This window comes from Lipotes vexillifer, unplaced genomic scaffold (genome assembly GCF_000442215.2).
Source record: "Lipotes vexillifer unplaced genomic scaffold, Lipotes_vexillifer_v1.1 scaffold230, whole genome shotgun sequence".
Classification (NCBI taxonomy): domain Eukaryota; kingdom Metazoa; phylum Chordata; class Mammalia; order Artiodactyla; family Lipotidae; genus Lipotes; species Lipotes vexillifer.
In genome coordinates this window covers 5,898,104-5,925,295 of record NW_006775143.1, presented here as the reverse complement: position 1 = coordinate 5,925,295, position 27,192 = coordinate 5,898,104, and the positions used below count along the sequence as shown (strand labels likewise).

Sequence of the window (27,192 nt, the reverse complement as noted above, 5' to 3'; positions counted from 1 at the left end):
AGGTCTGGGGGAATAGATGGGACTGGATCATAAAAAAGAAGTGACAGGGCTTCCCTGGTGGTGCAGTGGTTGAGAGTCCGCCTGCCGATGCAGGGGACACGGGTTCGTGACCCGGTCCGGGAGGATCCCACATGCCGCGGAGCGGCAGGGCCCGTGAGCCATGACCGCTGAGCCTGCGTGTCCGGAGCCTGTGCTCCGCAACGGGAGAGGCCACAACAGTGAGAGGCCCGCGTACCGCAAAAAAAAAAGAAGTGATAGAAAGGGGCATGGATTTCTGTGGTGAGGGGAAGGGGTCAGAGATTACTTGGAGATTTCCAGTCTGGGAGCTGGGAGGTGATGCCATTTACTGAAATATGAAATCAATCAAGAGAAAAACAGAAGGTGAAGGATAGGCTTAGATGGTGGGGTAGGAGAAGAATTTGGTTTGGACTTAAGTTTGAGGAAACCCAGGGGGAGGTGTCGACTGGATTGTTGGAAAGAGAGTTCTGGTAGACTAGATTACCTGGGAAGGGAACCAAGGGCAGGGCTTTGGGGACCTCAAGAATTAAGGATGCAGGGAGAGGAGGAGGGGGACTCAGCAAAAGTTCGTAAGGAGAAAAAGGCCCATAGATTAGAACAGTGGTTCCTAAGCCTGAGAGCTGGTGAAAACACCAATTTGGGGGCCCCACCCCCAGAGTTTGATTTGGGTAGGGCCTGAGAATTTGCATTTCTGATAGGTTCCCATGGGATGCTGATGATGCTGATCCAGGAACCACACTTTGAGAACTAATGGGTTAGAACATCTGCTAGAAGACCTGGAGAAAGCTGAAAAGGTGTGACACTACTACCCTGGTGACAGGTGGGGTTGAAAAAGAGTCAATACTAGGGTGTTGAGAGCCCAGCTTAGGTGAAAACCCACAAGTTTATGGCAGGGTCAATGTGGACAAATAAGGAAATTATTCTAGATGTTGAGAGCAAGTTTTCTAGGACAGGAATGGAGAAGCCAATGATCAGATTCATTTAGGTTGGGGAACCGGTCCAGGGGCTAGGGTTGGGGAGGCCAGGAGTCCAGAGGACTGAGCACATTGGTGAGAGTTTGTTTAGAGAGGTAGAGCATGGCCTTGAACTCATCTTCCCCATCCCACCTTCTCGGCTGATGTTGCCTGTCTCAGCGAGGATCTCTGCCTCCTTAGGAAGGAGATTTGGGGTTGCCTGAACCCCAGATCTGAGTCATTCTTGCCTCCCTCTACCTCACCCTTTGCAGTTCACCCATCACCAACTTCTGTCGACCTCTAGCTTGCAAATATTTCTCCAAGTCCATCTAACCTTTCTCCATCCTCATAGCTTCTTACCCAGTGTCGGGCCACCACCATCCTTCACCTGGATTCATGCAGAGGTCTCTCTGCTTGTCTTCCTTCTACAAGTCTTGCCCACCCCTTCCTCCACCAATTCATTCTCAGTGCCGCGGGAGTCCTCTTTCTAAGACAGAGGTAAGCATTCCATGTTCCTGCTTAAAACCTTTCAACACCTATGCCATTACTCTAAAGAGAAACGATTTTTTCCTTTTAAAAAAACTTTTTATTGAAGTAGAGTTGATTTACCATGTTGTTAACTTCTTCTGTTATATATATTCTTTTTCATATTCTTTTCCATTATGGTTGGCACAGGATGTTGAATATAGCTTGCTGTACGATGCCGTAGGACCTTGTTGTTTATCCATCCTATATAATAGTTTGCCTCTGCTAATCCCAAACTACCATTCCTTCCCTCCCCCGCCTTTCCCTTGGCAACCTCAAGTCTGTTCTCTATATCCGTGAGCCTGTTTTTGTTTCATAGATATGTTGATTTGTATTGCATTTTAGATTCCACATATAAGTGACATCATGTGGTATTTGTCTTCCTCTGTCTGACTTACTTCGCTTAGTATGATAATGTCTAGGGCCAATCCATGTTGCTGCAAATGGCATTATTTCATGCTTTTCAATGGCTGAGTAGTAGTCCATTGTATTTATGTATCACATCTTCTTTATCCATTCATCTGTCAATGGGCATTTAGGTTGTTTGCATGTATGGCTATTGTAGGTAGTGCTGCAGTGAACATTAGGGTGCATATATCTTTTCGAATTACGTTTTTCTCCAGATACATGCCCAGGAGTGGGATTGCAGGATCATATGGTGACTCTATTTTTAGTTTATGAGGAATCTCCTTACTGTTTTCCATAGTGGCTACACCAATTTACATTCCCACCAACAGTGTAAGGGTTTCCCCACCCTCTCCAGCATGTGTTATTTGTAGACTTTTAAATGATGGCCATTCTGACTGGCATGAGGTGGTACCTCATTGTAGTTTTGATTTGCACTTCTAAAGAGAAACTTAAAAAAAATATTTTTTATTGTGGTGAAAGTCACATAATATAAAACATACTATTTTACCCATATGTAACTGTACAGTTCAGTGGCACTAAGTACATTCACATTGTTGTGCAACTCTCACCATCATCCATCTCCCGAATTTTTCACCTTCCTAAACTGAAACTCTGTCCCCTTTAAACACTGACTCCCCATTCCTCCTCCCCACCCCACCACCTGCTGGCATACCAGTGTACTTTCTGACTCTATGAATTTGACTATTCTAGGTATAAAGAGACTTTTTAAAGGCTCTGTCTCGATGTTGTTCCTCCTCACTGTTCCAGTCTCACCTCTTGATTCCATTGCCCTGGATACCTCTCCCTCCGTCCCTCTTTTCTCCCCTCACGTTGATTTCGTATATTTGGGGATATTTTCACCTTCAGGCCTTCCAGCGTGTTCTTTCTGCCTGGAATGTCCCTCAACGTCCCACCTTGATAACTCATCATCTTTCCAGTCTTATGCCACTTCTTCTGAGAAGCCCTCCCTGCACTCTCGTATCTGCATTATATGCTCCCTTATGTTAGCGTTTATTACAGGATACATCATTGTTGCCTCCTGTTCTGTCTGCTCCACCCATTCGATAATACACTGGTAGGGCAGGAGCTGTCGTGTTCTTGCTGTATCTCAGCACCTAGCACGGTGCCGGGACCTTAGTAGATGTGCCATAAAGTTTTGACCAGTCCCTGCAAGGGATCAGCGATACAACTCTGAGCCCAAATGCTCTGAGATTTAAATGCTAGCTTTTAAGCATTTGCAAGCTTTAAGTTTAACCCTAGTCTAAGAATGCTATGTCTGAGTTCTGGTGGGAACCTGACCAAAGAAAGAATGATTCACACACTCATGCTGTGAATGTTGATTTTATTAGTAGGTGAGTCTTTTATACACATAATTAAAATAGGCTATAAAAATAAGTACCTCAAAATAAAATGGCTCTTAGTTACACCTCTCACTTTGGGAAATACTGTTGACTGAAAGTATCCAATTATATTCCTTTGAAGAAAAGCCTTTTGATATTTGCTTCTTAAAAACAACAGTAACAGCAAAAAGTCAAATGCCTGAGCTCCAGATTTCTCTGGAGTTGTTCACAGATAACAAGGCCTCCGGGAAGAAAGCTAACTTTTTTTCAAGTTTCTATTTTAATTTAAAAAATATTGACTGACGTTCACTGTTGGCAGTTCTGACAAAACATCCCTTCCCTGTTCCCCTCGGGCTGTTGAAAATGTGTGCCTTTGAGTTCTCACACAGGACTCCTGGGCGACTAGTTACCATATGTTGGAGCCCTCATACCAGACACTGAAGCCCCTTCCATTCCTGGAAGAAAAGGGCCTTCAGTGTCTGGTATGGCTGTGTGTGCGGCCTTCACATGAAAGTTCACACTGTGCTGTCTGCAGAACCTAACCTCTGACTGATAGCGATACCTGAAAACTGAGAAGGTTTCTCCATCACCAGGAAAATGCTTTTCCCTACCCACCAGGGGCCCTTAAGCCAAAGCAAGTCGCTCTGAGGCTGGCTCTGGCTGGAACTCGGGTTTCTTGAGCAATGGGTTACTTTGGGGGGCCCAGCCATTGCTGGTGTTTCCGGCTCCCGCAGTTCAGCACCTTTCTTTCTCTGCGATGTCTCCATGCTGCAACCACGCGGCTTGCTTATAGGCCACGATGCTGTAAGAATTTACAATAGAGAATTATGAGCGAACAGCTGGAATGGGGCGGGGAGGTCTCTGGCCACCTCTTTATCACTGGTAGACTAGGAGGTTCTATCGGTTATGGCAGCAGAATGCTGTACTGCATGAAGGGAGAGGGCCCGAGGGAACTTCTCTCACTCCAGCCTCCTTCCTGTCCCATAACATCAAGAGCCCTTTGCATCTACATTTTCCTTTGCTTGGAGTCTCTTTCCATCTCACTTCCCAATGATGAACTCCCATGTGGACCTCAAGATCAAGTTTTGCTCATCCCAAGCAGAATTAGCTGCATCCTCTTTTGCCTTTCCATAGCCCTCTTCTCTCTTCCATAAATCATTATTACATTGTTTGTTTAGAAATATTTGGAGATAAGTGAACGCATAGGAATGAGGAGCTCTAGTTGAAATCTTGGAAGTCTCTGTGACCTCTGGCATGTCCTTCGACCTCTGGTGTCCTGTCTTCTCAACTGTTTTGAGCTCTAGGAACCTCAGGTTCTAAGCTGGCACACAGTTCCTCCTGATGGATGGACCACATCTGGAGCTGCTGGGTGGGGTGTGAACATAAATCCAAACCCTTCTAAGGAAAAGCTTTGTGGAAACTTCCAAACAAACACTGATTCCCCACCTTCCATGAGCCCCAGGGCTCTCCAGGGGGGAGCACTTACTGTACTTAGAGCTCATGGTATGACAGAGCTGGTAAGAGGCAAGCCAAGACTTAAGAGGCTGCTAGCCCGGGACCACATGAACTCCAGTTGTAGGCCCAACTCTACAGCTCACCCCTCCCTACTGTGGACCATGACAGCACAGTCACGTGGTTGATAAATTAAGGCGGGACAAGAAAACTTGTAAACATAAGATTCTCTGCCCATTTGAGCAACTACCTCCGCCCCTTTAGTGTGCATTGTGTGCCTGCATTTTTAGTGTGCATTGTGTGCCTGCATTATACGCTAACTAGATCCCCTTAGAAGACACAGGAATTCCTGCTCACCAAAAAAAAAAAGCAATTTCCTCCTGGTGCCAGCAAGGTGACTCCCTAGGAGTTAACATTCCTTTCTCAATCCTGTAAGGGGTCGCAATAACCCACTGCTCACCTTGTTGGACTACGTAAACTGTCAATGTGTTACTTTGGTTTTGTTTTCTGGTCCATATTGGGAAATTTTTAAAAATTGGAGTATAGTTAATTTACAATGTCGTGTTAGTTTCAAGTGTGATCACAGCAAAGTGATTCATGTATATATTCTTTTCCATTATAGTTTATTACAAGATACTCAGTATAGTTCCCTGTGCTATAAAGTATGTCCTTGTTTACTTACTTTATATATGGTAGTGTGTATATGTTAATCCCAAACTCTTAATTTATCCCCCGCCCGCCCCGCAATATGTTACTTTGATGTATAACCCATTGTCTGAAAAACTTACGTAGGGCTTCCCTGGTGACGCAGTGGTTGAGAATCCGCCTGCCAATGCAGGGGACACGGGTTCAAGCCCTGGTCCAGGAATATCCCACAAGCCGCAGAGCAGCTGAGCCCGTGAGCCACAACTACTGAAGCCTGTGCACCTAGAGCCCATGCTCCCCAACAAAAGCCACTGCAATGAGAAGCCTGTGTAGCCTCCACTCGCCACAACTAGAGAAAGCCCACGCACAGCAACGAAGACCCAATGCAGCGAAAAATAAATAAAATTAATTTTTAAAAAACCCAAGAAACAACTTACATAACTGTGCCTTGACCTCTAACAGGTGGAACAGTCCTCAGAGTTTTCTGAAATACTGTCTCCCGGGTTATAATCCTTGGGATAGCATGACTAAAATTTTCTATTTCTTTCTTAGATTGACTGTTGATCAATTTTCATTGATATGGTGATGGCCAACCCCTGACTTCACGGCCAGTCAACAGGCAGCTCTGGGATATGGATGGTCAGCAGTGCTGGCTAGTAGGTGTCACACCCTTCTGACAGATTTTTCATTCATTAAATACTTTGAGTACACACTAAGCTCTCTGCTGGACACAGGGTATGAGGTGAGCCAAACAGGTGTGGTTCCTGCCCTCAGGGAGCCTACAGTCTAGTGAGCAAGCTTGTAAAACATGATAATCACTAAATAATCATCAACTATCACGCTATGAAGGAAAAGTATAGGAAGCTTGGGGAGCATATAATAGAAGGATCGAAGTTAGATTGAGAAGGGGATTTTCTCAAATCCTCTTTGAGAAAATGGTGTTCAACTTAAGACCACAGCTAAGTTGTGTTAAGAAGGATGTGTGGGTAAGGACGGGGAAAGAGCATGAGGGTAGGCTCCTGGGGCTGAAGCATAGAATGGGGAGGGTGGTTAGTGGCAGGAATGGGAGGCTGGATTATGAAGGACCTGTGGTCCACGGTTAAGAAATTTGGGTCTTAAGAGCAGTGAAAGCCAAGCGCAGAGCTTTGGGCAGGAGATGATGTGAACTGATGTGCACTCTAAGGAAATTGCTCTGGCCACCTGGTGGAGAGAGGATGAGAGGGGAACACGTGTGGATGTGGGGAGAAGGGCTCAGAGGCGAATTTGGTCCCCCATAGTGCTTGGGTGGCAGCAGTAGGCATAAAGAGAAAAGGATGAATTGGAGGCATATGTTGGAGGTAGAATCAATGTAGAGCAGGTGTAGAGCAGGTGTAGAGCAGGTGTAGACGAGAACTGGAGAACATGGCTGTAAAAAAGGAGGAGAGAGGGTGGTAGATCACGTCTCACTTCTGACAGGAAGAATTCAGGAGAGGGAGCAGCTAAGTAGTGCAAGTAAGCTCTCTAAGGAGAAGGGGAGAGGTGGTACCCAGGGACTCTTCTAAGAAGCAAGTCAAGGAGTGGCCGAGAACCAGCTGCCTGGGTTCAAATCCTGTCTCTGCCACTTATTAGTTCTGTAATCTTTGGCAAGTTACATGACATCTTAGAGTCTGTTTCTTCATCTGCAAAATGGGGATAAAATAGTAATTGTCTCAGAGGATTGTTTGAGAAGGTTAAAATATATGAAATATTTAAAGAAGTGCCTCGCACATAATAAGGGCTGTTTAAGTGTTTGCTATTATCTTTCAGAGAGAGGTTGGCGGGGAGAACAACAGGATGGATGCAGAAGAATGCAGGCTTGTAGATCTACTTCGGAGAAAACGAGCCCACTCTCGTCTGATGGCATCTGTTTTCTCTATGAAGCACGAGGTTTGGGTGGCCAGTGGGTTGCGGATGGGCAGAGCCAGACAGTTACTCCCTCAGCATCTCCCTGTCGCATGTAAAGAAAAACAAGCAGGAGAGGGCAGGTTCTCACAGTGACGTGAAATTGACTCACTTTGGTACCAGGAAGGGCTGGGGCCGCACTCCCTTCCTGCAGATGGGCTGTTGGCAGCTCAGCCCAGGAACCTCTCCTCCCAGCCTTCTGCCCTCCGTGGCCTCCTCCACTCCCTGCTGTGACATGTCTTCCTGGGCTTTTATGTCATTGGAATGTAGCTTTTCTTCCCGTGGTTAGAGAGTTCTGGTCTTTCCTGCTAATAGCGCTTAATGATTGATGGTGCAGCCTTGGCCTCTTGTAATAATTTTTCAGGATCTTATTTACTTGTGACTTCGTGGAAGGGAAAGGTAATAGAAAAACTCCCTTTATACCAGAGGTTCTCAACCTTGGCTGTATATCCGAATAAACTGGAGAGCTTTAAAAAATTCCTGTGCCCAGGCTGCATCCCAGATCAACTGAGTCAAAATCTCTGCGGGTAGGAGCCAGACATCAGTAGTTTTTAAATCTCTCCAGGTGATTCCAATGTACAGCAAGCAAAGGAGGCTTCGGTTGCACATGGGTCCCTCTACAGCTAAATGTCTACAGCAGAGGGAAACAATTAGCAACTACTTAAGTGCCTCAATTCACATAAGCATTCAGTTACTTAAGATTGGTTCAAGATTCTGTCCCTGCTTCTGTGACATAAGATCATGAAGATCATGCATATCTTAATCAAGATTCCATGCACACAGTGTAGGGCTGGGTCCAGGTGCATATTACATAGTACATTGGGGGGTAGGTGTCAAGGGCAGCACACCTGTTTCATGCACCCCAAAGTCTCTTAAAAAAGGGAAAGCATCTCCTTAGCACACATATGAAGCAATGAAACTGCAGAAAAGAACCAATTATTGCATATTCTCAGTGCTTTCATTTGTTTATGTTTAGCTATGACACACATTAACCAGTCAGACTTGTTTTCTTCTGTTGTTTTTTGTTGATTTGTTTAGGTCAAAGAGACTATATTTCAACCAATTGCCAATCAAACAGGACTGGATAACTTGCAAGCGGCACGGCTACTAACCCATTACTCACATGGACAGAGAGCTGGGACTCCTGAGAAGTTTGCATTGTGGGTCAGCTCTAGCTAAACCCAACCTATTCAGCTGAGACTTTTATGAAAACAGTGGCACATGAAAAGGCCTAAGGGCTGGGCAGCTTGAGGACAGGTCTGGCTCAGTCCTACACCTTGAGAAAATGAGAACTGGCCCAAGAAGGCACTAGTAATCAAGTCTGCTGTTTTGTACAAATTCTCTCAGCTGTTTGATCCTCATATCTTATTATCTTCTCAACTATGAAATAAAGCAAAGAGCCTTCATGATTGATGGCTCCTGTCTCAGGAGGCTCAGCCTTCTGTGCAGGCAGGGACGTATGCAATGCGATGTGAGAATTCAAAGAAGATGGTGAGAATTCCACCATCCACTTCCCACTTCCAACCTGCCTTCAATTCTGGTCTACTCTGCTGCCTATAACACCACCATTACTGATATGTAGGGCTCTGGTGTGCTACTGGTCCCTTTAAAATGCAAATCTATGTCAAGTCCCTTGTATCTTACTGTGGATATCAATAATCCTCGGGTGGGACTGATACAAGTGTGAGATAACCACACCTTAGGAAAGGATAAAAGGGCCTAAACAGACCGAAACTGAGCTAATATGTAGCTACTAGTTAACACTGGCTACTGAACACTTGAAAGGTGTTCAAATGGAGTCCAAATTGACGTGTGCTGTCAGTATGAAATACCAGATTTTGAAGATTTAGTTTAAAAGACTCATTGATTTCATAAATTGATTACAAAGATATTTTGGATCTATTGGGCCAAATCAAATGTTATTAAAATCATTTCACCTGTTACTGTTACTGTTTTTAAACGTGGCTACTAGAAAATTTTAAATCACATAATATGGCTTGTACTTGTGGCTCGTACCATATTTCCCTTGGATGGGGCTGGTCGAAGACTAGACTGTTGCATGTGGTCCATTTTGGTGATGATCTAGGCTGGCACTCTCCCCCTGGGCCTGGAGTACCCCTCCTTTGCTTCTCTAGCCTTCCTCCTGCCTATTATCTTCCAGACTTTAGCGCTCTTGTTTTGCAAACAAGAACATTCCCCCAGAGAGATCAAAGGAATCGCCCACGTCCTACAGGGAAGCTCACACAGTCCGGTGGCCATGAGATTTAAAGGGCACTGAGCACAGAAGTTGCCAAGCCCTTGGAAGGTACAGACAAGAAAGAGTACCTGGAAGTGGGGCCGGCTGACTCTCACCTAAAGGAGACTAAACAAAAAAAGTCTGAGTGGTACAAGAAGGTTTCTAATCCCAGCCCCTGATTACAAGGAAGTATATGAGTTGCCTATAAATAAGTTGTATTACAAAACCGCCAGGAAGTGAGCCAGCTTGTTAAGGCCCTCTGTTTATTACTTATAACTTGAGGGAATTTCCAAATCGCCAGATTATTAGTTTGGGGAAACAGGAGAACTTTTTCTCTGTGAGAGAGCCTACTCAGAACCCATTGTGTAACTGTTGAAAATAAATAATACTTTATGATAATGGGCCGGAAATGCTCCAACAGTCCTTGACCTAAGCCCCAGGCCCCAGCTCAAAGAGCAGCCGCTGGTCCTGTCTTACCCAATCGGGATGATGGCCAGGAAGGAGAGGAAGGAGGATAGTGCAAAGCAGGTGCCGACGAACTTCTCCATGGTGAGCTGATAGACCTTGTTGTACATGGTGGATGTCACCACCCCGGTCAGAGCCAGGGACAGCTGCAGGATGACAAACACCTTTCCTGTGGAAGGGAGCGAGGTTACCAAGGTTACTAAGCTGTCCCTCCATGTTCCCCGAGAGCTGAGTCTCCGGGGGGTTCTCAGGAGACCCCTCACCCTCCCCAGACTCCGTCTTCCTGGCTCATTTTACGGGATTCTTGCCTCCACCCAGCTGACTCTTCCCATGGCCCGTGGAGGGTAGTATCTCCCTTTGACTGTGGCTTTTCAGCGGCTGACTTTCCGAGTCTTTCCCACCCTCCTGCTCTCACTCCCTCCACTCTGGATGGACACCAGTGTGTTTCTCGTGTCTTCAAGGCTGCTTCTGGAACTCTCTCCTGTGCCTTCTGCCAGTCCAAACCCTGTGCCTCAAGCCGACTGGCTCTGAAACCGTCCAGACAGAGAAACCTCCGAGAAATTCCTTTCACTCACCGTAAGAGGAGCCCTTGATGAGCTTGGACATTGCCGATCGGATGGTTGTGATGGGGATGAGAGCGAACAGCATGACGGCCCGAGCTGGAAAGGAATCACAGGAGAACACTCCTCACTGTAGCCCAGCCTTGGCCAAAGAGTAAATTAGAATAGAGCAAAGGCCTCCCCTACCCCCTCTCCCACAATCCTATGTGGCCTTGAAGAAATGGTTTCTCTCCTGGCAGACTAGGACCCCCCCACACATCTCCTCCCCACACCCCGGGCAGGCTGATTCTCTGAGCACATTGCTGCAGACCCGTCTGCAAGGTGCCAAGCACAGTGGTGACAGAGGGTGAAGGGTGTCGTTATTGGTAGAGTTGTTTCTAGGGAAGTGGAGCTGATGTCACTCAGAACTCCTCTTCTTGCCTCCTGGGAGAGAGGTGTCTGCGCTCGCCGTTCATCGTCACCTCTGGGAGATGGTCCCAGGAGCTTTGGCAGACTGCATCTAGAAATGTGCGCCACTAACACACCTGCCACACACCCCTCCTTCCCTCAAGCCCTGTTCATTATTCCTTGGCGGGCGGGTGGGCGGGCGTGCGTGCGTGCGTGCGTGTGTGTGTGTGTGTGTGTGGTGGGGAAGGAAGGGGAGGGGGGACTCTGGCTCTTGCACACGGCCTGTTGAACTGGGAGCTGGCGAAAGGTAATCTTGCCATTTTGTGAGGGGTTTTTCTGAGTTGTGTGACCTCTGCCAAAGGACGGTCTCTGGGAACCATCTTGAGTTGTTCGAATATGTTAGCCACTAGCCAGCCAAGCCACGTGACTATTAATTTAAATGAAATAGTATGAAAAATTCTGCTCTTTTAGTTGCACTGGCCACATTTCAAGGGCTTCATAGCCATACGTGGCTCATGGCTAGTGTATTAGGCAGAACAGATACAGAACATTTCTATCACTAGAAAGGTCTGTTGGAGCACGGGCCAGAGCTCTCTGCTTGTGGGCTGTCTTTGTCCTCAGATAGGAACTTCATTCTGCTTCCTTGAGGGAATGAATGTATTACACTGGTTGTGGAAGGCATTTATGGAGAATTTTTCTCTCTTTTTAAAAAGCTTGGGCTTGACCCAAAATGATTGAAATGATTTTCATTAAAGGACTTTTTCAGCTGGATTACTTAATGTTCTATCCCTTTAAAACTGGGGAGAAGAAACAACCCCATCTCCTCCACTCGAGGGCATCCCGAAGGCTCTCCTGCTGACTCCAGGCACCACTGACCAGCCCTCCCCTGACTTCCTAGAGCTTTGGGCACCACTCTGGTAACATTTCAGGGGCCACACAGGTAATACCGACAAACTCAAGTGCACATAATCCTGTCTCCCTTGTGTCTCCTAGGTAGCAGGTATAATCTCCGGTGCTGAGCTGGGACACCTAGACCACATCATCCCTGGGGTCAGCCCCATGACTCAGGGGATGCGCAGTGTCCTTGTCCTGCCTCCCCAAGAATGCCACACTCACCAATGTAGAACATGTATGTCTCTTTCACAAAAGCCAAGAGGAGGGCTCCAGACGCAAAGGAGACCATTCCAATCATGATCATGGTGGTGTCCTGGAAGTAGCGGGAGAAGGCCAGGACGCCCAGGAAGCTGGTGACGAAGATGGTGTACCCTGAAGCCATACCATAGCCCACCTGCACTTGGTTCCAACTCAGAGGCTCCCTCAGCACAAAAAGGGGCATCATGTCCACTGTGCCCACCACTGCCAGATCATATATGATGGCACCCACAAAGAGCAGAGCAATAATGGTTTTCTTGGGCTTTGCTATTGCAGGAGATGAAGGGTGCCTCGTCACACTCTGCTTGTCTGTCGGATCAGGATCCAGGGTGTTATAGGTGCAGACTGTGCCAGACACCGTATCCACAGCCTTGCTGGGCTTGGCCTTGGACTCAGGGACCTTCAGCACCAAGAGGCTGTAGAAAAGGGCACAGGTGGCACAGCTCACACTGAAGGCGGTCAGCACCAGGCCCTGGCTGGAGTGCCCGACTATCTGATTGAAGAGGTGCCCAGAGATCATGCTCCCGCAGAATCCCGCCAAGCCCAGGATCAAGTCGATCACGATGAGGCGCAGGGAGCGGCGGCCCTCCGAGGAGCCGAGGGATCCCAGGGCCATGACCCCCGACCAAAACGCCGAGAAGCCACCGCACAGCCCGTTCAGCGCCGCCGCCCCGTAGAGCATCTCCACGGGCCAGTCCAGCAGCACCTTGAGCAGCAGCGCGAAGCGGGAGAGCATGAAGCCCAGCAGAGGCATGCAGATGGAGATCTTGCGGTGGTAGTGGTCGCTGAGCCAGCCCAGCCCATAGGCCGACAGCAGGGGTGTCAGCCCCATCACAAGGTTGTAGATGATGTAGAAATTGGAGATGGCTCTCTGCTCTTGGTTCTCTAGAGTCCCCTGGGGCGATGGGCTGGCGCTGTGGTTGGACAAGACGTCGACTCCGAAAGATGCCTTCACCACGAGGAGCAGCCCCGCGTCGTAGAGGGAGGTGGCCATCTGGGTGGAGGCCACCACGGGCTCGATCCAGGTCGACACCTGGGGGCGAGACAGGGGGCCCCTGTACGGGCAGGTGGTCCCCGGGCCCATGTCGTCTCACTGATGCGGGATGGAGGGAGGGGCTTGCCCGCTGCTGCTGCTGCTGCTGCTGCTGCTGCCGCAGCTGCTCCCGGAGGGCGGGGGCGCAGTCCGGGTGCGCGCGGGGAAACCTGCGAGCCGAGCTGAGCGAGGCGCAGGGCGCGAGTGGCAGCAGCCAGCCGGGCGGCCCAGTGACCTCCGGGACCACGGCCACGCCTACCCGGACCAAAAAGGGCCACGCTCCGCCCCCGGAGGCGGAGCAGGACTGGCGGCGGCCCAAGGAAGCGAGGCGCGGGGGAGCGCGCGGTGAGTCTGGAGTCCGGCTGCGCCCCTGCGTCACGCTGCTCCGGGCAGCGCGGCCGCCTGAAGGGCCGATTTACGCACGGCCGGGCGTGCCTGGACCTACCGCAGGTCGCTGGGCACCTTCCCCTGGGACTTGGCCCCGCCCCCCCCAAGGCAGGGAGCAAAATTCTGTACCTGGAAGGCAGTTTGGGGCAAGCCGTGTGATGCCTGGGATCAGCGTGGTGGCGGGGAGGGGGGCGGTGAGGTTTTATTTTGGGGTTTAAAAGTGACGGGGACCTATGTGCTGTGGAGAGCTGGGTAGCAGAGACTGAGAGAAATTTTAAAAACTCAGGAGTCCTAGTATCTCTTTGAGGTGCTGATTTCAATTCTTTTGGATACAGACCCCGCAGTGGGATTGCTAGATCATAGTGCTGCTTTTATTTTTTTGAGGAAACTTCGTTGTTTTCCATAGAAGCTGCCCATTTTCCTTTCACAGCACCAGTACACAAGGGTTCCAATGTCTCACATCCTCACCAACACTTAATCTATTCTGATAAATAGCCATCTTGACAGGTGTGGGGTGATACCTCAGTGTGGTTTTGATTTGCATGTCCCTGATGATTAGCTTATCTTTTCATATGCTTCTTGGCCATTTGTATATCTTCTTTGGAGAAATGTCTATACAAGTCCTTAGCCCATGTTTGTTTTACAACTGAATTGTAGGAATTCTTATATATGTTGGAGATTAACTCCCTTTCAGAGATATGATGTGCAATATTTTCTCCCATTCTGTAGGTTGCCTTTTCACTCTGTTGATTTTTTTTTATTTTGCAGTGCAGAAGCTTTTTAGTTTGATGTAGTCCCACTTGTTTATTTTTAGGTTCTTTTTTTTTAATATATAAATTTATTTATTTTTGGCTGCATTGGGTCTTTGTTGCTGCGCATGGGCTTTCTCTAGTTGTGGCGAGTGGGGGCTACGCTTCGTTGCGGTGCACGGGCTTCTCATTGAGGTGGCTTCTCTTGTTGCAGAGCACAGGCTCTAGGTGTGCAGGCTTCAGTAGTTGTGGCACGCAGGCTCAGTAGTTGTGGCTCGTGGGCTCAGTAGTTGTGGCTTGAGGGCTCTAGAGCACAGGCTCAGTAGTTGTGGTGCATGGGCTTAGTTGCTCCACGGCATGTGGGATCTTCCCAGACCAGGGCTCGAACCCATGTCCCCTGCATTGGCAGGTGGATTCTTAACCACTGCACCACCAGGGAAGTCCTCTTTTTAGGTTCTTGAAGAGATTAGCACTCCTGTGTTCATTGCAGCACTATTCACAGTAGCCAAGATGTGGAAGCAACCTAAATGTCCACTGATGGATGAACGGAAAAAGAACATGTGGTATATAAATACAACTGAATGTTATTCAGCCTTTAAAAAGAAGGAAATCCTGAGATTTGTGTCAGCATGGATCAACCTTGAGGACATTATGCTAAGTGAAATAAACCTGTTGTAGTAAGACAAATGCTACATGATTTCCCATATGAGGTATCTAAAATTGTCAGATTCATAGAGTGGAATGGTGGTTGCCAGGGATTGGGGGGCGGAGGGAGGGAGAAATGGGGAATTACTAGTCAAGTAGCATAAAGTTTCAGCCAAGCTAAATGAAGCAGCTCCAGAGATCTGCCAGGTACAACAGTGTATTTACAGTAACACAATATACACTTAAAAATGTGTTAAGAGGGAAGCTCTCATGTTAAGTGTTCTTACCACAATTAAACAACAACAGCAACAGAAAACAAACAAAAACCCCAAACAAAACCCTCCGGAGCAGCTAGGCTCAGCCCTTCCTCCAAGACAAAGGCCTCTTGGAGAAGAGTCCTTCTTTGAGCACCTGAATTAAAGGGCCAGGAGCCAGCACAGGACCCAAGCCAGCATGGGTCCCAGCCTGGAGGCTTTGTCCTTAAACCCCAGCGCCAAGGGAGAGAGGGGGAGGTCCTGCCAGCCCTGTGTGTCCCTGCAGATGCTAAAATTGGACTCTTGCAGGGGGTAGATCCCACAAGAACAGTCACCAGGATCATTTGCTGCTGAATAAAGTCCCCAGGACCCTTTCTATTTCTTTGCGGTTCTTCCTCTGTCTCACGGGCTCACTGCCTTGGACTAGGTGGAGATCGGTTTCCCTGGCTGGCTTGCTTCCTCCTTTAAGTACACACTCCTGCAGAGAGGACCTTCTTCTGACTTGAGTCTCCCTTGTATGACTTTAGGTTCCTGCTCGCCAGGGCTGCGGTGCTGCCTGTGTCGGGTCGAGCAGACAGGGAGAGAGGTGCAGAGTCTAGCAGACAGGGAGAGAGGTGTAGCGTTTGTTTTGACTTTCCATTGGGGTGGGGAGTGGGGGAGGCAGAAAAGAGGCATGGGGAAGTGAGACTCGGGTCTGCTGGTGAGAACAGGAACCCCCGGTGTCAGTGTGGTCAGAGGAACTTTAGAAGAATAGGAAGGTCTAATAGGGCTCTAAACAGCTTGCTGTCTCATGTATGTATATGAATCCTTCCTGAGACCTCACCCTACCTCCTTGGTTCTTTAGAAAAGTCTACTCATGAATGTTTTGTGTAAGTGGGATTTTTAATTTTTTTATTTTGGTGGAAGCCGGTGAAGAATCTGTGATTCATGTCTGGATTAACGTAACTCTGGGCAGAGATCATGAGCAAGCAGAAGGAGAGGAGACCACAAGAACACCAGTCTCCCGGGGACTTGCTGAAATCTGGGACGGGCTTGGGAATGTCCCAGGCTGTGGACTTGGGTGGTTCAGCCGTCTGACCCAGATCCTGAGGGCCAGGGAGACCCTCGCTGCTGATGCAGGCTGCAATGATGGGAAAAGTGTTCTTCTCTATTGTTGATATTTTAGGGGCTGAGGTGAGCCTTTTCCCAAGACATTACAAGTGAAGGAAAGAAGATGCCCTCCAAGACATAAATACAGAACGAACAAAGCAAAGATGTACAAACTCATCCTAGGAGACAGAGAGAAACCTTGTCAGTGACCATCCAAGAACTTTCTTTCTAGGGTTTCCCAATGGCTGGCCCATCACTAGATGCAGGGGCCACCCCAAGTTCCCTTGCCTGAGCACAAGCAATCTTCTAGTTGTGATTTTACTTCCCAGTAGAGCTGAGCGCAGGAAAAAAGTGTGCTAGTTACGTGAATACTCCAAATAAGTTCTCATGGTAAGTTAATACATTGGCATTCTGCTTTCTCTGCCTTTCCAATTTGGTTAATGTAGGCCTCTGTCTGGGAAATGACTTCCCTCTCCGAGTGCTGATGAAGTCTTTTATTCTGTCAGGCTGAGCGCTAGGCCTCATTTATAATAAGTTATCAAAATAATGAATGCCACCCATGGATCTTCTTGGGAAATTGTTTCATTGGCTACTCCCCCTCAGGGTGGCACGCTAACATTGCCCAATTTTATAGATGAGGAAACAGACTTAGGGTGGGCTAAGTCATTTGCACGAGGTCACACAGAGCCAGAATTCAAATCTTGGTTTGTGTGAGAGTCCATGCTATTTTCACAATGTTCCATTTCTGACATAATTGAAGAGATACATTTTCAAAATGCATTTTTGTGTTCAAAACTTTGTCAAATACTGTAAGCCTATTCCTAAGGTATTTTCAAACTCGGTGATTCATTTGTTCATTCATCATCCATTCATCTACCATCCATCCATCATTTACAAGCATTTTTTGAGTATCAGGCTCACTGCTTGTTACCAGGGATACAAAATCCTTTGCCCTCAAGGATCTTTCAAGTCTGAAGAGTTATCAAGAGGCACTGTACAAACACTCCAAGTTCTGTTTTACACCGGTAGTCACTGACAACAGGCCATGCCTCCTCTTTCAAAGATTCTGGCTTAATGGGATTCCTGTCTACCCCAAGCTCTGCTCCCAACACGAATGACCTCATGAACAACCTGCTCAACACTGTAGAAGTAAGACATCTGTTTCTACTGGCCAGGATACATTGATTCTTCTTCTGGTAAGAAGAACACCCCATTTTTCCTCTGATGAACCATCTTCCAAGTGGAAATGAGACTCAGGTCTGGCCAATCACAGCACTGCGTGCCTGTGATGACAGTGATTGGTTTGGAGATGGAAATGTGACCCAAATTTGAACCAGTAAGAATGAGGCCCAGGACTCTGACTTAAATAGTTAGGGAGGAGACACTTATTCTTCTCTGCTCATCTTAGACTGGTGGGGATGAAAGCCTGGAGTCACTGGCAGCCGTTTTGCTCCCCCTAGAGCAGAGCTTGCCTGAGATCTCCCTATAGAGGACAGTGGAGCTGAAAGATGGAGAGTCAGATCCTGATCACACCCTACGAGCTCTGCCTGAAGCTAAACTACCTCTTCACCTTTTTTTTTCTTTTTTTTTTTTTTAACATCCTTATTGGAGTATAATTGCTTTACAATGGTGTCTTAGTTTCAGCTGTATAACAAAGTGAGTCAGCTATACATATACATATATCCCCATATCCCCTCCCTCTTGCGTCTCCTTCCCACCCTCCCTATCCCACCCCTCTAGGTGGTCACAAAGCACCGAGCTGATCTGCCTGTGCTATGCAGCTGCTTCCCACTAGGTATCTATTTTTACATTTGGTAGTGTATATAGATCAATGCTATTCTCTCAGTTCGTCCCAGCTTACCCTTCCCCCTCCCCGTGTCAAGTTCATTCTCTACGTCTGCATCTTGATTCCTATCCTGCCCCTAGGTTCTTCAGAACCTTTTTTTTTTGGACTCCATATATATGTGTTAGCATATGGTATTAGTTTTTCTCTTTCTGACTTACTTCACTCTGTACGACAGACTCTAGGTCCATCCACCTCACTACAAATAACTCAATTTCCTTTCCTTTTTATGGCTGAGTAATATTCCATTGAATGTATGTGCCACATCTTCTTTATCCATTCATCTGTCGATGGACACTTAGGTTGCTTCCACGTCCTGGCTATTGTAAACAGTGCTGCAAATATTGTGGTACATGACTCTTTTTGAATTATGGTTTTCTCAGGGTATATGCCCAGTAGTGGGATTGCTGGGTCGTATGGCAGTTCTGTTTTTAGTTTTTTAATTTTTTTTTGTGATACGCGGGCCTCTCACTGTTGTGGCCTCTCCCGTTGCGGAGCACAGGCTCCGGACGTGCAGGCTCAGCGGCCATGGCTCACGGGCCCAGCCGCTCCGCTGCATGTGGGATCCTCCCGGACCAGGGCACGAACCCATGTCCCCTACACCAGCAGGCGGACTCTCAACCACTGTGCCACCAGGGAAGCCCTGTGTTTAGTTTTTTAAGGAACCTCCATACTGTTCTCCATAGTGGCTGTATCAATTTACATTCCCACCAACAGTGCAAGAGGGTTCCCTTTTCTCCACACCCTCTCCAGCATTTATTGTTTGTAGATTTTTGATGATGGCCATTCTGACTAGTGTGAGGCGATACCTCACTGTAGTTTTGATTTGCATTTCTCTAATGATTAGTGATGTTGAGCATCCTTTCACGTGTTTGTTGGCAATCTGTATATCTTCTTTGGAGAAATTGTCTATTTAGGTCTTCTGCCCATTTTTGGATTGGGTTTTTTTTTTTCATATTGAGCTGCATGAGCTGCTTGTATATGTTGGAGATTAATCCTTTGTCAGTTGCTTCATTTGCAAATATTTTCTCCCATTCTGAGGGCTTTTTGTCTTGTTTATGGTTTCCTTTGCTGTGCAAAAGCTTCTAAGTTTCATTAGGTCCCATTTGTTTATTATTGTTTTTATTTCCATTTCTCTAGGAGGTGGGTCAAATAGGATCTTGCTGTGATTAATGTCATAGAGTGTTCTCCCTATGTTTTCCTCTAAGAGTTTTATAGTGTCTGGCCTTACATTTAGGTCTTTAATCTGTTGAGTCTATTTTTGTGTACAGTGTTAGGAAGTATTCTAATTTCATTCTTTTACTTGTAGCTGTCCAGTTTTCCCAGCACCACTTACTGAAGAGGCTGTCTTTTCTCCATTGTATATTCTTGCCTCCTTTATCAAAAATAAGGCGACCATATGTGTGTGGGTTTATCTCTGGGCTTTCTATTCTGTTCCATTGATCTATATTTCTGTTTTTGTGTCAGTACCATACTGTCTTGATTACTGTAGCTCTGTAGTATAGTCTGAAGTCAGGGAGCCTGATTCCTCTGCTCTGTTTTTCCTTCTCAAGATTGCTTTGCTATTCGGGGTCTTTTGTGTTTCCATACAAATTGTGAAATTTTTGTTCTAGTTCTGTAGTAGTTCAAACTACCAAAAATGCCATTGGTAGTTTGATAGGGATTGCATTGAATCTGTAGATTTATTTGGGTAGTATAGTCATTTTTACAATGTTGCTTCTTAACAAAAACTTCTGTATTCCCCTTTCCCAATCCCAGTTTGATTTAGGTTTTCCATCAATTGCAAGTGAAAGAGATTTGATGGAGTCAAACCCAAGGCCTCTAATCTCTAGTGACTTCCACCCTTCTTCAGCCACAAACTCCCTTGGATCCTGGATCTGATCATCAACCGTAGCTGTGCCACCTCCAGAATCACTAATTCAAATACCCCACTCTGACTACAGCCTCCTCTCCTGTGTTGCTTGTTCAGCTACTTCTACTTCAATGTTTCTTTGATCTTATCAGGATGCACACACACCCCTACACTGATGTGTGATTTTTCCAAATCATTCCAAATCGATGTATGATTTTTTCCTTTCTTCTCTTCCTTTGCTATCTACCTCTATCTATCTAACTTAGGTAGCAGAGGTACATCATTTTGGAAACACCCTTTTCAATAGATCAAACTCTCTGGTTCTTTTATCTTTGCATGCCAACCTTGGATAAACCCAGTTATCTGCTGGCATTCAAGTAGCTGAGGACTAGTTGGGGGGAAGTCTCACAGTAAGTCAGGTTTTAACTATAGACTCCAATCTGAAATGAGCCCTCTAAACTACCCAGCAGTCTTATGCTGTTTCTCCAGTCAAGTCTCACTCTTTCATGCTCCAAAATTACAAGTTCAGAACTTTGCATTCCTTTCAACCTTTCAGACTCTTCTACTATTTTCTATTCTACTTCCAGCCAGTCCCTTCAAACTTTTAAACTCTACTATTTTCTATTTTATTTTCAGCACTATCGTGTCACTAAAATGGATTTTCTGAGGTCAGTGATTCCATGTCATTCAATCTAATGGACATTTTCAGTCCTTAGCCTACTTGACTCTGAGCAACCTTTGAGAGTTTTAGCCTCTTTCTTAAATCTTTGAGAGTTTATTCTCTTGCTTCAGTAATACCACACCTTCCTGGTATATCTTCTTTCTCTTTGACCACTCTTCCCTTTCATCTGTGGAGACTCAAACTCTAACCAGTCTTTTTTTTTTTAAATAAATTTATTTATTTTTGGCTGTGTTGGGTCTTTGTTGCTGCGCACCGGTTTTCTCTAGTTGCGGCGAGCAGGGACTACTGTCTGTTGCGGTGCATGGGCCTCTCATTGCAGTGCGTGGGCCTCTCACTGCAGTGACTTGTTACGGAGCATGGGCTCTAGGTGCACAGGCTTCAGTAGTTGTGGCATGCGGGCTCAGTAGTTGTGGCATACAGGCTTAGTTGCTCCACAGCATGTGGGATCTTCCCAGACCAGGGCTCAAACCCATGTCCCCTGCATTGGCAGGTGGATTCTTAACCACTGCACCACCAGGGAAGCCCTAACCAGTCTTTAAAGTTAAAATTCCTTGTAAATTGGTGCAGCCAATGTGGAAAACAGTATGGAGGTTCCTCAGAAAGCTAAAAATAGAATTACCATATGACCCAGCAATCCAACTCCTGGGCATATATCCAGGCAAAACTATAATTCAAAAAGATACATGCATCCCTATGTTCATAGCAGCACTATTCACAATACCCAAGACACGAAAACAACCTAAATGTCCATCGGCAGATGAATGGATAAAGAAGACATATATACAATGGAATACTACCCAGCCATAAAAAAGAATGAAATAATGCCATGTGCAGCAACATGGATGCACCTAGAGATTATCATACTAAGTGAAGTCAGAAAAAGAAAAATACCATATGATATCACTTATATGTGGAATCTAAAATATAACACAAATGAACCTATCTATGAAACAGAAACAGAATCACAGACAGAGAACAGACTGGTGGTTGCCAAGGGGGAGGGAGGTGGGGGAGGGAAGAACTGGGAGCTTGGGATTAGCAAATGTAAACTATTACATATAGAATGGATAAACAACAAGATCCTACTGTATAGCACAGAGAACTATATTCAATATCCTATGATAAACCATAATGGAAAAGAATGTAAGAATGTAACATTAAAATTCCTTGTTGGCTCAGTCATAGGCTTTCTTCTCAGCCTCTTCTCTAAACAATCTCACCTACACATATAGCTTTAAGTACCATTTATATATAGATGACTCATTGTTATGTCTCCAATCCAGACCCTTTTGAGCTCCAGACCCACATATCAACTACCTACTTGATATCTTTCCAACGTGTGCAAGTCCATACTCATAGTCTCCTTTCCCCACCCCCATTATAGTGTTCCCTACCATCCATCCATCCAGATGTATAAACTAGAAAGGTATCCTTGATATCTTTCTCTCTTGCCTTATTTATACAATTCTTTACCAAATCATCTTTACTTAACCTCTTAAATATCTCTGGAATCCATCTAGTTTTTTCCATTTTCATATTAGCACCCTAGTTCAAAGTATCATTATCTCTTGCTTTACCTACACCATCAACTACTAGTTGGTTCATCTTTATCTATTTTCATTCTTCTCCAGGAATAAAATCAGATTTCTCTCTTCAAGATACACGTCCTATTCTAAAGCCAAATTCTCTTACCATGGTCCGCCAGCCTTGCATAGTCTGGTGATTACCTTCCTTTACACCTTCATCTCATACCATGCTTCTTTTGTTGTCTCTACTCCAGACATACTGGCTTTCTATTTCTCAAATGTTCTTTGCGCTCTTCCTACAACAGGCCTTTGCACGTACTATTCCTCCTCTCTAGAACCTGTTAAAATCCTATTTTTGCCCAGTTAACATCGAATTATTCTTTGGGTCTCAGCTCAAGTGCCATTTCCTCAGGAAAGTATTCCCTGACTTTCCTGGCTGTCATTCCACCCCACCCCCATTAAAGGGTCCCTCAGCACCATGTAACTCCTCTTCTTGTCACAGTTGCAATTTTCACATTTGTTTTGGTGATAAATTTGATTCATGTCTCTTGGTGCCATGGGACTGTAAAAATCAATGAGGGCCGAGACCATATTTTCATTGCCAAAGCCCCAGAGCCTGATACATTGTCTGGCACCTAGCAGGCATGCAATCGGTATTTGTTAAGTAAGTGAATAAAGATATTACATTCCCATTGTCTGGGAAACCCATGGGTTTAGATTTGAGAGACAGAGTATTTAAATATTACTCATTGTTTAAACCAGTCTTATAAAGAACTTGAGGCCCCAAACCCACAGTTAGTTAGTCCTAGTCTTCTAATTCTGGGACTCACACCTTCTATTGTGTCACTCTCCCTTCCCATCCAGCAGTAGTGATGGGTTACACTAAACCAAACCCTCTGACGTCTTAGCATGTATTTGTAGCAGAGTAGCATGTGACCATGAGGCTAAGTGTGACTCACTGGGACCTTTGGGATGAGACTCTTAGCCTCATCAGCACTATACTTTGGACAGGCTGTAGATTTTATTTAGTGGTGACAAAGGTGAACTCAGAATCCCGCTATTCCTGCAAGCCCTGCTTTACTTAAAGTTTGCAGTCAGTGGAGATGTAGAGGCAGGAGCTACAGCCCATATTTCCAGTCTCATCACCTTCTGGCAGCCCCTAACATACCAAGAAACCTTTTTGGCAAAAGGGCCTTTGGGGTCATATTAATCTCAGCTAAGAACCTTGTTGGTTCTCCTTGGTCAGGATATAGCAACCCTTAAAACACACACACACACACACACACACACACACACACACACACACACACCTGTGCTTCTCTGTCTCAGTCAAAAGTTAATGTCACCATTCCCTCCACTCAGGTGCTTCACCATAGGGATTCTCTAGGGGGAAAGATCCCTATCTTTCAGGATCTGACAGAGACTTGAAGTTCCCTAATTTAGGGAGTGGTGTTCTACAGTCCTTACCCAACACATGCTCAGCCACCTCAAAGTGAAAAATCTCCACAATGTTACCAAAAAAATTAAGAAATTAAAATAAAGTTCCTATTCCTGATTAAAGAAGCTTTGTCTCAAAATACCATCCTGCATAATTCAGGAAGGAGAGGAGACAAGGGAAAAAAAAACAAAAAAAGGAGGCCGCTTTCCTGTTTTAAAACTGAGATATAATGAGTCACCCTGACTCACTATTTTCTTGTCTGCACTATCATTTTTAGGAGTCAAATTTTTCTTTGTGCAACAGAAAAAGCAGATCTTGGAGAGACATGGATGGCACAGGCCTGGAAACACCTCTGTAATGAGTTAAATCAAGTTAGGACATGATCACTTTCTGATTTCAGAGAGTGAAAGTGTCAGAGAAACACAAACACTATGAAAAAGGCTGAAACTAGTCCAGAGGAAGAAAAGGAAACAATCAAGGGCATTTCCCACATGTAAATATTGCCAAACTTTTAGAATCACAGTAGGGCTGAGGAGAAAATAAAACCCATCTGCATCCCCTTTCAGAAATTGAGTTAGGGCTTCCCTGGTGGCGCAGTGGTTGAGAATCTGCCTGTCAATGTAGGGGACACAGGTTCGAGCCCTGGTCTGGGAAGATCCCATATGCCACGGAGCAACTAGGCCCACGAGCCACAACTACTGAGCCTGCGCGTCTGGAGCTTGTGCTCCGCAACGAGAGGCCGCGACAGTGAGAGGCCCACACACCACGATGAAGAGTGGCCCCTGCTCGTCGCAACTAGAGAAAGCCCATGCACAGAAACGAAAACCCTACACAGCCATAAATAAATAAATAATTTTTTAAAAATTGGATCATATATTCACCTTTCTCTTTATAAAAAAAAAATCGAGTTACTGTTTTGAAGAATTTACATTGTGTCATCATAGATCTGGGTTAGAGTTTATTCCACATCACTACCCTTTAATAACAGTGCCATCTCCTTTTTCGACCAGCTTATGTTCTGGGACTTCTCTGTTCATGGATTTCACCTTCAATCTGACTATCTGCTCAACATTTTTCCAAAAGTTCCTTGATGGTTCTGGTTCACTCATGGCACCTATTCTGATTGCCTTTGACTCAGTGGAGTTATATTTCCTCTGCATTCAATAATATTTTGAGAGGAAGGAGAGGTAATGCATATATCCACCCCCCCCATCTTGAGATAAAAGCCATAGACTATCTTCAAGGGTCAAGGCTCTTGTATAAGAGATAGCTTGGGGCTTGATATAAACTCATATTTGTGATTATAAGACCTAACTCCTGAATCCAGAAATTAAATGAATATAGGATTAGTGAGATCTATTGCAGTGATACTTAGTGCATGTAAAATTGTGTCCTTTTGGCTAATCACTTAAAATATTATACAAAATATATTCTGTTATGGTAAAAATTGTCATGATTTTTTATAAAATTTTAGATGGTGACATAAAAGTATAAAAAATGTGTTTTGATTGAAGCATTTAGTTCATTTACATTTAGAGTAATTATTGATATGTATGTTCTTATTACCATTTTGTTAATTGTTTGGGGTTTGTTTTTGCAGGGTTTTTTGTTCCTTTCTTTTCTCCTGTGATTTGATGATTATCTTTTTTTATTTTTATTTCTATTTTTAGGCTGTGTTGGGTCTTTGCTGCTGCATGCAGGCTTTCTTTAGTTGTGGCGAGCAGGGGCTACTCTTCATTGAGGTGTGCGGGCTTCTCATTGCGGTAGCTTCTTTTGTTGCGGAACACGGGCTCTAGGTGCATGGGCTTCAGTAGTGGCAGCTTGTGGGCTCAGTAGTTGCAGCGCACAGGCTCTAGGGCACACAGGCTTCGGTAGTTGTGGCATACAGGCTCAGTAGTTACGGCTCACAGGCTTAGTTGCTCCGTAGCATGTGGGATGTTCCTGCACCAGGGATTGAACCAGCGTCCCCTGCAAAGGCAGGTGGATTCTTAACCACTGCACCACCAGGGAAGGCCCCTGATGATTATCCTCAGTGCTATATTTGGATTCCTTTCTCTTTTTTGTGTGTATCTACTATAGATTTTTGGTTTGAGGTTACCATGAGGTTTTAATATAGCACTCTATATATTATATATGATTGTTTTAAGTTGCTGATCTCTTTATTTTTTGCCTGATTACTTCCTTTTATTTTTTTTAACATCTTTATTGGAGTATAATTGCTTGACAATGGTGTTAGTTTCTGCTTTATAACAAAGTGAATCAGCTATACGTATACATATATCCCCATATCCCCTCCCTCTTGTGTCTCTCTCCCACCCTCCCTATCCCACCCCCCCCCTAGGTGGTCACAAAGCACTGAGCTAATCTGTGTTATGCAGCTGCTTCCCACTAGCTGTCTATTTTACATCTGATAGTGTATATAAGTCCATGCCACTCTCTCACTTCATCCCAGCTTACCCTTCCCCCATGCCGTGTCCTCAAGTCCATTCTCTATGTCTGCGTTTTTATTCCTGTCCTGCTCCTAAGTTCTTCAGAACCTTTTTTTTTTTTGATTCCATATATATGCGCTAGCATACGGTATTTTTCTCTTTCTGACTTACTTCACTCTGTATGACAGACTCTAGGTCCATCCACCTCACTACAAATAACTCAATTTTGTTTCTTTTTATGGCTGAGTAATATTCCATTAAATATATGTGCCACACCTTCTTTATCCATTCATCTGTTGATGGACATGTAGATTGCTTCCATGACCTGGTTATTGTAAGTAGAGCTGCAATGAACATTGTGGTACATGACATTTTTTTTTTTTTTTTTTTTTTTTGCAGTACACGGGCCTCTCACTGCCGTGGCTTCTCCCACTGTGGAACACAGGCTCCGGATGCGCAGGCTCAGCGGCCATGGCCCACAGGCCCAGCCGCTCCGCGGCATGTGGGATCCTCCTGGACCGGGGCACAAACCTGTGTCCCCTGCATCGGCAGGCGGACCCCCAACCACTGTGCCACCAGGGAAGCCCCATGACTCTTTTTGAATTATGGTTTTCTCAGGGTATGTACCCAGTAGTGGGATTTCTGGGTCTATGGAAGTTCTGTTTTTAGTTTTTTAAGGAACCTCCATACTGTTCTCCATAGTGGCTGTATCAATTTACATTCCCACCAGCAGTGCAAGAGGGTTCCCTTTTCTCCACACCTTCTCCAGCACTTATTGTTTGTAGATTTTTTGATAATGGCCATTCTGATTGGTGTGAGGTGATACCTCATTGTAGTTTTGATTTGCATTTCTCTAATGATTAGTGATGTTGAACATTCTTTCATGTATTTGTTGGCAATCTGTATATCTTCTTTGGAGAACTTTCTGTCTTGTTTATGGTTTCCTTTGCTGTGCAAAAGCTTTTCAGTTTCCTTAGATCCCATTTGTTTACTTTTGTTTTTATTTCCATTTCTCTAGGAGGTGGGTAGTTGCTGATCTCTTAATTTTAAATACATTTTTAAAACCCTGCATCTGTACGCTCCTCCCCTCATGATTACTATTTCTGATATCATTGTACATCTAATTGTTTTGTGTATCCCTTAACTGCTTATCGTGGATATAGACGATTTTAGTACTTTCATCTTTTAACCTCCCTACTAGCTT

The 27,192-nt window shown here is 45.5% G+C and overlaps 1 protein-coding gene across 1 annotated transcript; it reads right to left on the bottom strand.

Moving 5' to 3' along the window:
• Positions 1 to 3,940: 3,940 nt before the first annotated feature.
• Positions 3,941 to 13,280, bottom strand: SLC46A2 (solute carrier family 46 member 2). Its single transcript, XM_007449760.1, has 4 exons — positions 12,026 to 13,280; positions 10,538 to 10,621; positions 9,975 to 10,131; positions 3,941 to 4,046 (listed from the first exon to the last, which is right to left on the bottom strand). Exons 1-4 carry the CDS (start codon positions 13,143 to 13,145, stop codon positions 3,980 to 3,982), a joined length of 1,428 nt encoding a protein of 475 aa, XP_007449822.1. The 5' UTR covers positions 13,146 to 13,280; the 3' UTR covers positions 3,941 to 3,979.
• Between the last annotated feature and the right edge of the window lie 13,912 nt (positions 13,281 to 27,192).